Source organism: Nothobranchius furzeri, chromosome 10 (assembly GCF_043380555.1).
Source record: "Nothobranchius furzeri strain GRZ-AD chromosome 10, NfurGRZ-RIMD1, whole genome shotgun sequence".
Taxonomy (NCBI): domain Eukaryota; kingdom Metazoa; phylum Chordata; class Actinopteri; order Cyprinodontiformes; family Nothobranchiidae; genus Nothobranchius; species Nothobranchius furzeri.
In genome coordinates, this window is record NC_091750.1 from 46,775,186 (window position 1) to 46,790,687 (window position 15,502).

The 15,502-nt window shown below is 41.6% G+C and overlaps 1 protein-coding gene across 4 annotated transcripts in view; it reads left to right on the plus strand.

Annotated features, from left to right (window-relative positions):
• LOC107386444 (serine/threonine-protein kinase PAK 3) overlaps positions 1-15,502 on the plus strand; it is a 46,771-nt gene that overhangs the window by 17,399 nt on the left and 13,870 nt on the right. For 2 of the 4 annotated variants that reach the window (XM_015960830.3, XM_015960831.3), the window contains exons 2-6: positions 4,537-4,730; positions 4,843-4,943; positions 7,234-7,387; positions 7,484-7,521; positions 14,295-14,357. In XM_015960830.3, coding sequence (XP_015816316.3) covers positions 4,559-4,730; positions 4,843-4,943; positions 7,234-7,387; positions 7,484-7,521; positions 14,295-14,357 — 528 coding nt within the window. In that variant the 5' untranslated portion in view covers positions 4,537-4,558. The remainder of the gene's footprint in view (positions 1-4,536; positions 4,731-4,842; positions 4,944-7,233; positions 7,388-7,483; positions 7,522-14,294; positions 14,358-15,502) is intronic. The other 2 variants (XM_015960832.3, XM_015960833.3) reach the window with 1 other exon arrangement.

A 15,502-nucleotide genomic window follows, 5' to 3' on the forward strand; every position in this document is an offset into this window, starting at 1 on the left:
TGCCTGCACAGTAAATAGGTCAGTGTTTTTATGTGAGTGAGTGAAGAATCAGTCACGTCTGGGCTTTAGTGAATCCACCACTTTTAGCTGTTGGAGCGCACAGACGAGTGGCTTCAGCAAGTAGGCGATTAGCCTTACAGCCGCTAAGACTTGAGTTTTTATTATCGTGGTTCTCACCTGCTGCCTGATTAAAAAATGTCATCAAGATGCTAATGACTCAGTTAGCAGAAATGCTCCCTATTTCTTTTGTTTGTGTTACATTAAAGGTGCAGTATGTAAGAATATAGTGAGATTTTTACAGTGAGAAAATCCCAAAAGAGTCTAATGTTTCAGTCATTGTGGAATGAAGGTGAGTCATATTTCTTATCCAGCTGGCTGCAGGATTGTCAGGTTTTCTCCTTTTAAAACAAAGGAAGGAGAGACATCACTACTGTTTACCATCAGTGTGTGGGGGTGTGGTGTCTCCTGCAAACTAATACTGCAGCGCTGACAATTGTAATTTGACGACGGACGGCAAAAAGCGCCAGAGCTGTTTAAAGGGGTTGCAGTAACCAAATATTACGACAGGATGCAATTTTTATGTCATTTCTACATAATGTTCAGCGCCTTGGGCTTCCTGACAGGGTTGCGGAAGGCGCTTTATAAATAAAGCTTTGATTGATTGATTGATTGATAATGCACCTTTAATAAATCATACTCGTTTACTGATGATATAAAAGTTTACTTGTAAGATTAAACAACCTGTGTCTAAAAACGTAGGTTAGTTATGACAGGGCTTAATGGGCTAACGGCTAGTCTGAGCAGAGGTAGATTGTGGTCTGCTTAAATGGGGATATCCTTTTTTGCTGCCATGTGGGTTTCTTCAAGCAAGCTACCTTTTCACAAAAAAACAAAAGAAACTAACAAAAAATACCAATTCTGAGGTCCAACCTCCTATTTTCAGGCTCCCGTCTTGAGTCACAGGATCTGATGCTTGCAGAAAATGGTAGAACACTAGAAAGAACCATATAAACACAATATTATTTATCCTTTTCTGTCATCATTTGTAACATAACACACCTACATAACTGTATGAGAGTTTAGAATGCTAGCTAATATTGTGTGACTTTTTCTGCTTTCACAGACAACCGGTCCATCAGCTAAACTTTTCTCAACAAAAACACAACCAGATTATGAACAAAATATATAACAACCCCTTCAGTTAAGTTTGCATATAGAAAGGGAATTACAATCCATTACATTAGCTAGCCCAGCTCTGGTTTCGCTTCCTGTTCAGCTGCTCCAGCTTAGAACACGCTATTCCTGCACAAGGATGTGTATGCACAGAGAGGGGAGGGACATTCACCTCAGCGTTTTAGTGGATTGGTTATGATCCGATCAAGAAGAACAGGACGTTTTCCAAGATTTTACAGTTCAGATGGGATGGAAATCATTTTTGGGGCAAAACTTTAAATTTGTTGGTTGCCATCAGTATATGAAGAGAAAAAAAACGCTTCAGAAAAAAACATCATACCCCACCTTTAAGGAATTCTGATACGATTTTCTAAACATTCTCATGCATTTTGTATGAAATTATTTACATAGGGAAGTTCAAAGTTTAAAAAAACGTAGCCACAATTTTTCTTTCTAGGTCTGTGGCCTCCTAATATTTTGCAACATCAAAGAAAATCACAAAGTTTAATTAAGTTTTTCTTTCTTTTTACTTTTACCTGCTCAACAGAGAACCTGATATGTTTTAACTAATAGAACAAAGTTTCAGATGTTTTGTAGACATTTTTATTAATCTTGGAACTAAAAAGTTCATTTTCTGCTCCTCAGACTTTTATTTATTTATAACATGCAGGTTTTACACAGGAGGGAAACACTGCTTGTACATGTTAAAAAGACAGTTTTATCTGTTTTCTTTCCCTGTTTCCTATTCATTTGTATAAACTTTGACTGCCGCGTGCCACCAAAACAAAGTTGGAAACTAGAAGGCGACGTTATCCAGCATTCCGATCTCTTTCTGGAAATGTATGTAAATTATAAAACAAAAATGACACCATATAACTTTATTTGCGTATTAAAACAGGATGATACAGAAAGTTTGTGACACAAAAAAAGAGAGAATTTACAAAAATGTTTTCTTTTTGTCTTGTAGATGTGAGATAGCATATCTCTTTGTGTCCTTATTGTCTGAACTGGTTGTTGATTGTTGTTGTAGTGTGTCAACATTGTGAGATAGTTTTGTTGGTTTTGACACGCCCAAACTCCCCGAGAGAACCGGTTCTCTCCGCTGTTGTCTAGACTCTCACCTGGAAATCACCTAAAGTGGTAGAAACCACAGCAGTAAAACGATGGGTGAATTATAGGATTTACACCTTTTTATTATTTGTGTTTGGTCAGACATGCATCAGAGTAAGGGTATTTGAACATGTGACGATCAGATTTCTGTCTTCTGCAGGAGATAGCTCTATATCCTTAAGTAGGAAGTGCTGTTTTAGAGGCAAGGAGTGAGTCTGTTTGCCAATGTAGGTCTCCATTAATGGGAGCAGCCTGGATGTCCTCTTTCTGGTGAAGCCTGTGCTGCACATCTCACGATGGGCTTGGCCTGAGGGTGAGACAGTGGAGGAAGGAGGATAGAAGGCTTTCCTCATGCCAGGTTCTCTTAGAGTCGTATCCAAGGTCCTGTTTTCATGGCTGAACAGATCCACTGGACATCACATCCGGAAACCACTCACTCACTCACTCACTCACTCACTCACACGCACACACACACACGCTCACTCATAGGGCATGAAGGAAAATATCGATATGGCAGTATATCATGTTTTTTTCCCAGCGATATTATATCGATATTCAAAAGCTGTGTATCTAATCTTTGGAAGAATTTACATGCAAACAGTTGCGTATTTTCTTTTCTTTTAGTGCAATTCAAACGCCGACCGCTAGATGGCAGTGATGTGCAATGGGTTTTGTTTCCACCATTGAAATGTAAATCCCTCTATTATGGTTCAGATACCTCATGTTAAACATGTTAAGTATCAGTTTGGACTGTTCTTCTGAAAAAAAAAATCGCTAATAACGTCTGGCTGAATGTTTTGCAAAATATCGTGATATATCATATCATCTCCCCTGTATCGTGATACGTATCGTATCGCCATAATTTCACCCATACACATCCCTATTATCAACACTTACAAATCAGTCTTGAAAAGCTCTCTTGCAACAACTAAGAGTAGAACATAATTATTGCAGAATTGTTAAAACTGTTCATTATTTCATTGCTTTACTAATTAAATTTATCCTTAAATTTTATGAACAGACTGACTGTACCAAACCTAAATGTTCTGTCACATGATTATGGCAGCACTGTGTGTTTGGTGTAGGTCTTTAGGGTAACTGGGATTAATGTGAAGGTACAATAAGAAACTCAACCAGGAGGGAGGAGGTCACTTGTTTGTTTTAAAACACGGACTGCAGTTCCCACATTTGACCACAGGGTATGATTTTTACTTCATGTGCCTTTAAGGCCAAATATATTCCTTTAGGGTATTCATATAGGAAGCCTAAGTCTCCTCCCCTTCCGGTCGGCTCATGGGTTCCTGGAACAAAAAAGACAAATGAATGCGAAGTGAAGAGGCAATAAAAGCTGTATTCTAATCTGCTTTGCCTTGCGCCCTGAATCACACATATGTTGTACTTCAGTTTAAATGAAAAGTATTTGTGTGCTTCGACCATGCCTGTCACATACTTTGAGATATAATAGCTTATTAAAATGCAGAATTAAAAAGACTACAAATCAGACGTTGCATATATGACGTCATCTCAGAATCTCCTTTCCCCCAGCGTAGCTGCTACTTACCAAATGGCCTGATTTATAGTGGTTAATGTGATTTCCTCTTAGATTAATGATCTTTCTTTTGTCCTGGAAGAAGGATTCACAGCTCGCTAAACTCACAGGCCTTTTTCCCCCCTCTTCTCTGTGTCTGGTTCGATGACGTAAATGTGGTGAGACGAGCATTTGTAGTTCATTACGTGTTTTCACACAAAACCTAAAAAAACTTTTGAAAATAAGTGCTTTCTTGTCATCAAAATGTGTCTTGAAAATTCACGGATATGTGAAATCAATGGCACAAATCAAACCGAATAAGAAAATAACTTTAGTCCATTCATAAGTTCCTGTTCATTTTTTGGGCAGTTGGCCACCCATGGTCATGTAGATGGGTGTGACTCGAGCTCTCTATGGTGATATGGGCCGTTATCAGCTTTTTCCAACGTTACAAACATGACTGTTGTCCTGCTTTGTCTTCATTATTTACCAGAGAGTTTGCACTTAATAATAAAAGTAAGAAGTTTGGTTTTTAATATCAGAGCATCCCAAGCATGAATCATTTATTTTGTCGTGATTTGTGCTATTGAGCCGAGAACCTCTATCTATATATCGAGAAACCTAAAATGGCTGGGGACAATAACAAGCTCATTAAACTCCTTTAATACCTCACATCTAAACATGCATTTATCTCCTGTATGTGTCTCTTGTCTTTTTCCACCCAGGACATTGTAAGTGCTACTAAACATGTCTGATAGTGTCGAAATTGAAGAGAAACCGCCAGCCCCCCCCTTGAGAATGAACAGTAGTTCCCGAGACTCTTCGTCAGTGAATCACGCAACCAAACCACTTCCAATGGCTCCTGAAGAGAAGAACAAGAAAGCTCGCCTGCGCTCCATCTTCCCTGGAGGAGATAAAAGTGAGCCCCCCTCTCCTTCTCCACCCCTGGATCGATTCAGACCTACTCTAACTTCTTTATGGATAAACATCAGAAATTAGGGCTTTAATATTTTATTTTTTCTTCTCTGCAGCAAACAAAAAGAAGGAGAAGGAACGTCCAGAGATATCTCTACCCTCAGACTTTGAACACACCATCCATGTTGGCTTTGATGCTATAACGGGAGAGTTCACGGTAGGAATCAGTCCATCTATGGCAGAAATCTCATCTCCAGAAGTCACTCAACATCCTTATTTAGGCTCAATGGATCTCATATAAAACCACCTTGGCACTAGGGATGATGTGCCAAGCTTAATTTGACTTTCAAATGTTTGTTCTTGGCCCACAATGACTTTAGTGACAGTTGTACCTTGATCGTTTGCTGCAAACAAAGCCTGGTTTTAACACAGTTTAAAAAGAGCATTTAGATTTTGCTTATTTTATATTTTCAGGGGAAGATTTTTGTAGATTTGTAAAAGTGAGAAGAGCGATGAAAGAAAACCAGCATTAAACAATCATTGATCATTTAGAAAGACAAAAACTCAGGCGTATGAGTCATCTCTAGATTTCTAGTGAGTGTGAAGTCTGTACGTAAGGGAATCTGTGTTGCCCCAAAAACTGATTTATGGTTAAAAATGGCAAATGACCTGTAATTATATAGCAACCCCCCAGGCTCTTTACAGCACAAACAATCATTCAACCACGCACACACATTCACACACTGGTGATGAGCTACATTGCAGCCACAGCTGCCCTGGGGCTCACTGACAGAAGTGACGCTGCTGAACACAGGCACCATCATTCCCTCTGACCACCACCAGCAGGAAAGGCAGGTAAGTTTCTTGACCAAGGACATGACAACTGTGACAGACTGAGCGAGGCTCGATCCTGCAACCCTCTGGTTAACTCTCCTACCATCGTTGCCAGTTAATTTTTATCCAAAGCAACTTACATTTTTTGAAATACCAGTGGATTGAATCAGCCTGGCATGCATGGTTGATCTGTGGGAAGAAACCACAGTTCCCAGAAAGCCCACACATGCATGGGAAGAACATTTTAAAACCACGCAGTATGGCTTTAGCTGGGATTCGAACCTGCAACCATCTTGCTGCGAGGCAACATTGCCACCAATGGCACAAGGATGCATGTTTACATCTGTCATGGGAACTCAACACTTGTCCACCAAGAAAAACTTCTCAAGTGCCTTCAACACCATCCAGCCGTGTTTGCAGCAGGAGATGGGGGGGTGCAGGAGTGGACGAACATCTGACTGCATGAACCATCAACTACCTCACCAACAGGCCACAGTATTTGAGGCTGCACAACTGTACATCTGAGGTGGTTGTGTGCAGTAATGGAGCTCCACAGGGTATGGTGCTTTCACTCTTTCTCTTCACCTTCTTCACCTCTGACTTCACCTGCAACACCAGCAGCTGTCACCTCCAGAAGTTCTCTGATGACTCGACCATTGTTAGTTGTGTGTCTGAGGGGAATGACCAGAAGTACAGGTCAGTCATCATATACTTTGTGGACAGGTGTGAGCGTAACCACCTTCTCTTGAACACCAGTAAGACAAAGGAAATGGTGAATGACTTCCAGAGAAACACTCCTCACTCACCGGTAAACATCCAGAGAGCAGACACTGAGGTGATGGATACCTTTAAGTACCTGGGTGTTCACCTCAACAGCAAACTGAACTGGTCCAACAACACAGATGCTCTGAATAAGAAGGCCCAAAGCCGCCTCCACCTCCTGAGGAGGCTGAGGTCCTTCGGAGTTCATTCCCAACTGCTAAAATCGTTTTTTCACTCTGTGGTTGGCTTTGTTATCCACTCTGCTGTGGTCTGTTGGGGTGCAGGCAGCTCTGACCGAGGCAGGAAGAGACTGAACAAGCTACTTCACAAAGCTAGCTCAGTTCTTAGCTGCTCACTGTATACAGTTGAGGAGACGTGTGAAAGGAGGATGCTGGGAAGAAGACCTCCATCTTAAAAAACCCTCCCATCCGCTGTGTTCCACTGTGGAGACCATGGACCGCTCCTTCAGAAGCAGACTGAGACATCCCAGAAGTAAAACAGAACACTACCGTAGGTCATTCATCCCCCCTGCAGTAAGAGTGTAGAACTCCCCAGCTTAACTGGTACCGGCATTATCCTGGTACACAACACCACCAATGCAATACTCAGTATGTGTTCAATACTTGTGCAATACCAGATTTACATTGCATGTCTGTGTCCCTTACAGTATGCTGCGTAGTTTTGGTTTTTCATTTTTTATTTATGGTTTTTAGTGGTTGAATGTTTTAATACTAGATTACTGCCTATGTCTTTGTTATTATTTTTCCTCAAATTATTCTCTTAAGTGTTGGTGCTGCTATAACAAGTGAATTTCCCCACTGTGGGATCAACAAATTCTATTCTATTCTATTCTATTCTAAAACTCCATTTACATGTTCCTGTTCGAATGTAACCTGTGTGTGTGTGTTCAGGGAATCCCGGAGCAATGGGCACGGCTCCTGCAGACCTCGAACATCACTAAGCTGGAGCAGAAGAAGAACCCGCAGGCCGTGTTGGACGTGCTGAAGTTCTACGACTCCAAAGAGACCGTCAACAATCAGAAATACATGAGCTTCACCTCAGGAGGTAAGCTCAAACAAGAATTTTTATTTTACAAATATTTATAAATTAATCGTAAAAATCAATTATGTGTTTAATGCAAATTATTTGTTTTTATTTCAGACAAGACAGCACATGGATACATAGCAGCAAACTCTCTGGTGAGTTTTTATGACCCTAAACCCACTTTGATGAATGTTGGCTGTAAAATCTTTGTTATTATTTCTGTATTTATTATTTTTATTATTATTATTATGTTTTCTTGACGTTTTACCTAACCCTTTGCCAAAATCATGATTTTTTTAAATGTTAGTCATCTATTTAACTAAAACTGGTGAAAGCTTTTCATTTTGTAGGTAAGTTGAAATATTATGTGAAAATGATCCATTTTGGATTTGATTCAAATTTAACCTCAAATGTAAAAAAACAGAACAGATTCCACCAGAAAAGAAGCCAAAATGAAAAAGTGTGTGTGTGTGTGTGTGTGTGTGTGTGTGTGTGTGTGTGTGTGTGTGTGTGTGTGTGTGTGTGTGTGTGTGTGTGTGTGTGTGTGTGTGTGTGTGTGTGTGTGTGTGTGTGTGTGTGTGTGTGTGTGTGTTGGGGGAATAATCAAATATTAACTGATCATCAGTTTATGCTCTTCTATTAAAGCATGAGTTTGGGCAGTTTGCAGGTCAAGCTGAGAAAGGTTAAAGGTCATCTCCTAACAAATTGGTGTCTATCATTCTACTGCAAAAAGATTATTCACTGGTTAAAATGGTTTAAGGCAGCTGTCTGTGTTCCCAGAAGTCCCAGTAAGGCCAGCCCAAGGTCTGATCAAAAAGTAGCAACCAACTCAAGGGCTCTGAGGAGAAATCCTATTTTCTCTAAAAGGAAAATGACCGCATGGCTTAGGTTTCTTGCCTCTGAATAAACCATAAGACCAGAAAGATGAGACTAATGTGAGGGTCCATCCACCCATTCTCTTACCTGGGGTCGGGTCATGGGGGCAGCAACTTAGGCAGAGGGATCCAGGCGTTCCTCTCCCCAGGGACTTGGACCAGCTTCTCTGGGGAATCCCAAGGCGTTCCCTGACCAGCGTTGAAAATAGTCCCTCCAGCATGTCATGGGTTTTTAGGTTTCCTCCTGGTTGGATGTGCCCGGAAAACTTCACCAAGGAGGCATCTAGGAGGCATCCTTGACCAGATGCCCGAGCCACCTCAACTCGCTCCTTTTGAGTGTGGAGACACAGCAGATCTACTCTGAGCCCCTCTTGAATGGCCCAGCTTCTCACCTCATCTCTAATGGCTCATTTACACTGGGGTCACCTCTGGCTGGGCTGGCTGGGTACAGCCTGCGCGGCCCGGTTGCGTTTACATGACCTTCTTGGGCACGCAGACGTGGTCAAGGACACGGGCGGGCTCCCCTAGACTGGTGCGGACAAGTCCGTGGAGTCCTTCCTAAGCGCCACAAGTTAGTCAACAAAAGCTAGCGTGTTTCTTTTGGAGACTGTAACATTAAGCACACAGCTTCCTGCTCATTTCACTGAGCAGTGGTGCTGCTGTGGGCTCCTTTCCGACCCATGAACACTCACAGCAGACGGTCAGTCCTTGCACTGCAGCTGTTCCCGGTCCGAGTTGCAGTCAGGGATGCTGCATTCAGATTTCCAGTGAATTGTGTATGCAGGAAGCCACTGCTGGTGGAGTCTACCTGAGCATAGTCAGGGTGTGATTTAAATGTAAAAATTTCTTTGTCTAAAATTTCTGTTTGGTCGGGCATATTGACATCACATGCACACCGCCAGGCCAACCAGTGGCTCCTGCTGCGTAGGTAGGCATGAGTGACATAACTTAAGCTGGCCAATGAGTTCATAGGTGGGTGTGTGGGATCAGCTCAGCACGAAACGAACCACAGGGAAGCAGAGCCAAAACCGGGATTTGCTCCACATGGACAGCGCTGATATAAGTGCGCTGACCCTACCAGGGCCAGACCGAGCTGACCATAGTATGAACCATAAGGGAGAGCCCAGACACCCTGCAGAGAAAACTCAGCCGCTTGTATCTGCCATCTCATTCTTTCAGTCGCTAACCAACGCTTGTGACCATAGATAAGGGTAGGGACGTAGATCGACTGGTTAATTAATATCTTCTGTCCTCTCATCTTATTCTTCCACTGTGGAGACGTTTACCATAATGCACAGCTTTGATGAAAACCAAACACAACGTAACGATGTATCTGACACCAGCAGTCAGCACGGTGGTGGAGGGCTGATGGTATGGGCATCTTGATGTGAAACCATCTGTGAAACTGGATTAGAAAACAGCAGCTAGGTGATCAGTCAAAGTTCAGACCTCAGCATGACTAGAGTGATCTTAACCCTAACCCCAACCCCTTTGTCTCTAATTAACACCAAACAACAGGGTGGAATCGATTTGTTTTCATACAGTTGAGTTTAGATTAGAATAATTATGTTTTTACACCGGTAAAGATTGGATCATTTTTATTACGTTCTGATTCACAAAAATCTACAGCTGAGAGGCAGTGGTCTTTCTTTTTACCACAAGTGCATCTGTTTTCCTCCCTAGAGGTTTGCTACCATCATAAGAGGATCCAATCTGAATTTTGCACACATGTCAGGATGTTTTGCAGCTCATTCACAAAACTGGTGGCAACTGAACGAGTTATTGCTGCCTGTTACTGTTATTATTATTTTCACCCACCAGATTTTAAAATGCACATAAAGCTTCCCCTCACTGCATATAGAAAGACTCCTCCTGGTCTGACCTCTTTTTATGCTTTGAATGTCTCTCTCTGTGAGGAGGAGTTAGATTTACTGCCTAAGGGAAGCTCTGCTGGGATGTCCTCATGCAGACACATGGCGTGATGGGAAGTGAGGGGTAAAAGGGTGTGGTGGTCACTTGGTGCTAGTCCAGCAGAGACATTTAGAGGAATCTCAGTCTTGTCACCATGATCAGTCTCCTGCAGAGGTGACTCAGCTGTTGGCTTCCATGCTGCTGATATCCTGAGCTAACAGAAGAGCTGCCAAGAACTGATCTGAAGAAGAAAACCGTCTGTTTTCTGAGGACACAATCACCTCACTTGATGAGCTCTGACAGATTGTTCTAATCGTACTTCAGGGGTACTTCTGAGTTAAAAAATGCTCATGAAATATGTATGTGGAGTAACCAGGGGTCTCATTTATCAAACGTTGCGTAGAATCCTTACTAAAACCGTACTTAAGCTCAGCAAAAAAAAGTACTTACGCCAAGTAGGTTTGTGATCTATCAAACATGGAGTACGCACAGCTGCACGCAATATCCGCTTCATAAATCGGAGATTAACGAGAATGTTTCTCAGCTGCATTTTAGTCACATCCCGCCCTCACCACGCCCACTTACTGCCATATATAGTCAATGCAAAGTGCCTTATGGATCTCATGCACATACATAAGCTGGCTGTTGCAGCGCTCCGCCAGTGACGATGGCGACTGTATGTCAAGACAGATCAAGGAAGCGCTATTTCACAGAAGCAGAAATTGAGGTACCTGTGGGTGAGGTGGGGAAATGAAAGGAAGTGCTTTTCCAAAACAAATAAGAGAAAATCCACGGAGTGGCACATTTGCTGAAGCCGTCAATGTTGTGAATTCTTCAGAGAGATCTGTGGCAGATATTAAAAAATGGTCCAATCGCGATTCGATCCCCAGACTCTTGGGTGTAAGTCATGCGTGCTAACCAGTCAGCCAAACAGAGATCTCCCTTATTCAAGAAGCCAGGGCACATGATCAATTGGGTCACAGTGACAGGACACACACTGTCACAGACACATGACATTCTGTCTCAATCTGTCCCCCTGCTGATATTCTGCATTCCGTATTCTGCACTTCAGGCTGTGTGTGCGCGCGCATGTATGTGTGTGTGGGGGGTCTTGTTCTGTGTGAAAACGAAGCAGTACAAGTGATAATGCTGCTGGATTTCATAATTGTATCTTCTCAGCAGCAGCACTGCAGGTGCTCTCCATGTCCAAAATGTGCGTAAGCCAGGTCCTTAGTCAACTTAAAGGTGCGCACATTTTTTCGCTAAGTTTTCTTTCAAAAATCCCAAAGTTTGCGTGGAAAGTTGCTTACGCAGTTTTCCGACCCTGTTTTGTGTGTAAGCAAGCTTGATAAATAAGGCCCCAGGTAGGTAGGTTTTAGCGTTGTAAATCTGCGACGCCTGCCTCCAGAGAGTTAAACCACAACGTAGCAGGTGAATGTTTAAATTGGTTTAAGTTGTAAAGCTACACATTCTCTAGGAAAAGGGATGACCATCCATGCGTCGTAAGGCTCGACTATTGTAATACTCTATATGTTGGGTTGAGCCAGGCAGTTATAAATCGTCTCCATTTGGTTTTGAACTCGGCAGCCAGGTTTCTGACAGGGACGAGGGAATCAGCACATATTACTCCTGTGCTGTCACTGTTACACTGGCTTCCTGTGGTCTTTCAGGCGAAATTAAAGGTCCTTTGCTTTGTCTTCCGGTCTTAATATGGTGGTGCTCCACCATACATGGCAGCATTATTAACACGTCACGCCCCTTCACGATCTCTATGCTTGGCTGAGCTGTTCCTCACTCCCGATACAGATCTAGAGGAGATTGGGCTTCCTTGGTCTTGGCTCCATCCCTCTGGAGTGAGCTGCCACTCAGCATTAAAAACAGTCACCCTCACTCCATGTCTTCAAGAGTCGCTTGAAGAGTAATTTTAATCGTTTGGCATTTTTGTGACTTGGTTTTATGTGTCTTATCCTTCTATTATGTATGTATGTATGTGCATATGTGCATATATATATATATATATATATATATATATATATATATATATATATATATGTATATTAATGTATATATATATGTATATTAATGTATATATATTTGTATATATATGTATATATATTCTATCCTGTGTTTATGCTTGTATGTGGACTTTTCATAACTCTATTTTATTTTAATCTGTTATGTTCAGCACCTTGGGCTTCCACAGATACAGTGAAAGGTGCTCTATAAATGAATATTTATCGATTGAAGGAATTAATTTATTTTGTAAATGTGAAATGAAAGGCTTAAAGGTATAGCAATCGATGTTTCTCAATTTCAAAAAAGAACCGCCCTCTCCACGTTGCGCAACACTTTCCCAGCGCCTGTTTACAAGTAGTTGCTGGCTGTAATGTATAATAAGAGGCTCTAAAAATAGCATGCAAAACTTTAGCTTACCTCTCGAGCAGAAAACCGGCAACAGCGGCGTCTGTGGGGAGCGGACTGGACCGCATTAACCCCTTCCTGATTTCCATGAGATCACGGGGCTGCACAGAGTACGCATGTGCAGGAAGTGAAAACTAACCCAGGATTGGCTTCACCAGAAATTGACATTTTTGCGGACCAATGGTTGACGTGATCCACCCGGAAGAAAATCATCGATTGCTATTCCTTTAATTTAAATGCCTGTTTCTGATGAAGGATGTTTTGATGCTTTAATGTTGTGGTTTTTATCGTTTATCCTGTTTTTCCTTTGGTAAGTTTTTATTTAACCATGTAGCAACAGTAACTGTCAGACAGTGAGTGGGTCTCACCTGACTGGAAACTCCATCACTCCCATGTTTCCAGCATACAATACAAACTTCATGAAGAGCCCATCATGCTTGGTGCATCAACTTGTGGTAGAGTTCAAAATGCTGAGAAAATGGTCCTGGGAAGTAAGCCATGTTGTGCTGCTGAACCTAACCGGATTTGTTGTTTCTATTATTATTATACTTAGCAGTATTGCTGCTGCTGTTGTTGTTGATTATTGTTGTAAAAGATGGTTCTGGGTGTGTTTTAGTTTGTAAACTATAAAAATCTATCACTTTTTCACTGTTTGGTGCAGGTTTGGCTCCTTACACAGCACCACCCATGGAGGAACTTAAATAACTTCCTTTAATCCTTCATAATAAGAGTCCCAGCCATTTGCATTTACCTCTAAACAAATGAAGTTTATCAAATAGTTAGAGAACTAATCTAATGCGCTTCACATGTTTAGAAGTACGAGTCCATGTTTCAGACCTTTATTGTGAAGGGTTAAAGGAAGTTCTCTGGATTTCTCTGCAGACTCTGCTATGGAAGAAGCCAACGGACTTGAATCATTTATTCTCTTCACCAGTTCTAACACGTCACCACAGAGCTCTTTAGTAACAGTTTCATTTTTGCTTAGTCATGTTTAGGAGGCTTTTCACTGCCCAGTAGATCACAACAGCACACAATCGATCTTGTTTATTTAGTGTTTCCTCTTCTTTTGGCCAATGGTTTGAGCTCAAAACCATAAAGTTGAAATATGGAGGTAAACAAGTTGATCCTATTTGAAAGAAGAATTCTCACCATTGTGATTTTCAGGTTTTTCATAGGGAATCATCTACTTGAAATCTGTGTTTGAACCATTTTTGGGGATTTGGCCATAATTAAGTAATCCAAGCAGTCATAAATGATACAGAAGTCAGTTAGAATTCTCCAGGATGATATAACTTCGCATCCTGTTATGAAGGTGACCAAAGTTGCCTAACAAATCTCAGCTGCACAACAAAATGTGAATGAAGTTCTTCATCAAGCAGCGAAACGAGGACTGCAGGAGGAGATACAATAATGGAGATTTCATCTAATTACGCTAATATGTTCCGTTTGGACTGTGGAGTGAAATTAAGCCTTATTGTCTGCAGGCTTCAGGACAAACATCTAAATTCTCTTAATGAATGTTGTTGAAGGCTTCTCGTGGACAGTCCTGTCCTTTGCTCATTCTGTGTGTTAGGACAACACGATGTATGGACATGAAGTCCTCCCCCTTAACTGCTACCCCCCTCCTTGCTCCCTCTTCCCCCCTCCTCTGAAATTTAGTCTTACACACTTGTGTGGGTTTGTTTTGAGTAAATCCTCCCATTTTCAACCTTCACATTCAGAACCGACTGCTGTCTTCTGGGCCTCCTGTCAGCCTTAGAACCTGCAGCGCATTATATGACAAGGTAACTCCTCCATATTACTTTCCACATGACGTATCTCTGCATCGGCCTCCAAGCTCAGCTTTGATCACCAAATGCAGACGAGGCCATCAGGCTCTCTGTGAACATTCAACTTCAGAGGCATCATCACTCTTTGTGTTAATATTTCATGGGAGTTTTATTTGGCAGGATTAGCTTGAAGTGTTTTAGATACGCTTATTATACTCGGAAAAACACACATTTAACTTATTTTTGATTGCAGAGTGTTCCTGCAACAAAGGGTCGTTTTGACTATTGAGGGGATTTTTCAGCTTTTACAGAATGTTTCGGTCAAAAGTTAAAATCATTTTCTTCACCTGAAACAGAGTTTAATCATTTAGGACTCAACCTGGGTATAACTTAATTCTAGGCCACGTGTAGCTCTTCAGCCCTTCTGAATATGCTACTTGTAACTTTAAATCAATGCAATTTATTTCCAAAACCCACAAAAAAAAGACGTTTTTCAACATTTGGTGATTTTTTTCTATATATAAATTATTCCTGGGTTTCCCCCCCCCCCCCCCCCCCAAAATAGCCAAGTCTAAAGAGGGTTACTGCCATTTTAAAACAAACTGAATCTCCAAAATTTGACAGCTGTTTCTTAAAACCCTTACATGGTTGTTTATAAAATGACATGCGTGAACTTGTCATATTTGAGCTGTTTAGGATGGCAGCAATATTCTTAGCTGTTAGCTGATCAGTCCTGAAGTATTTAAACTCTATTTCTCTCCTAAGATTTTAAAGGTGCAATAAGTAAGAATTATATAGTGATATAATCACAAAACAGTGTAATGTCTCTATCTTGTTGGAAGGGAGGTCACATTGAAACAGATTTGCTTCTCAGCCAGCTGGGGGGTTGCCAGTTATTCTCCTATTAAAAAGCAATAGAAGGACTTTTGGCCTGTTTACACTTGGGTCAACTCAGTCTGGCCCTGGTTGGGTAATTGCATTTACATTGGTGTTATCCATGCATTGTTCATACAAACCCAACTGTTAGTGGGGTAAACATCTCCGAATGCAGCCCAGACTAACCGCACTCTTGAATGGGAGAGGAGCCCACACCAGCACTGCTGTTTAGTGAGAGTAGGAAGCTGTGTGCTTCATGTCAGAGTCTCCACTGCTCACGCCTG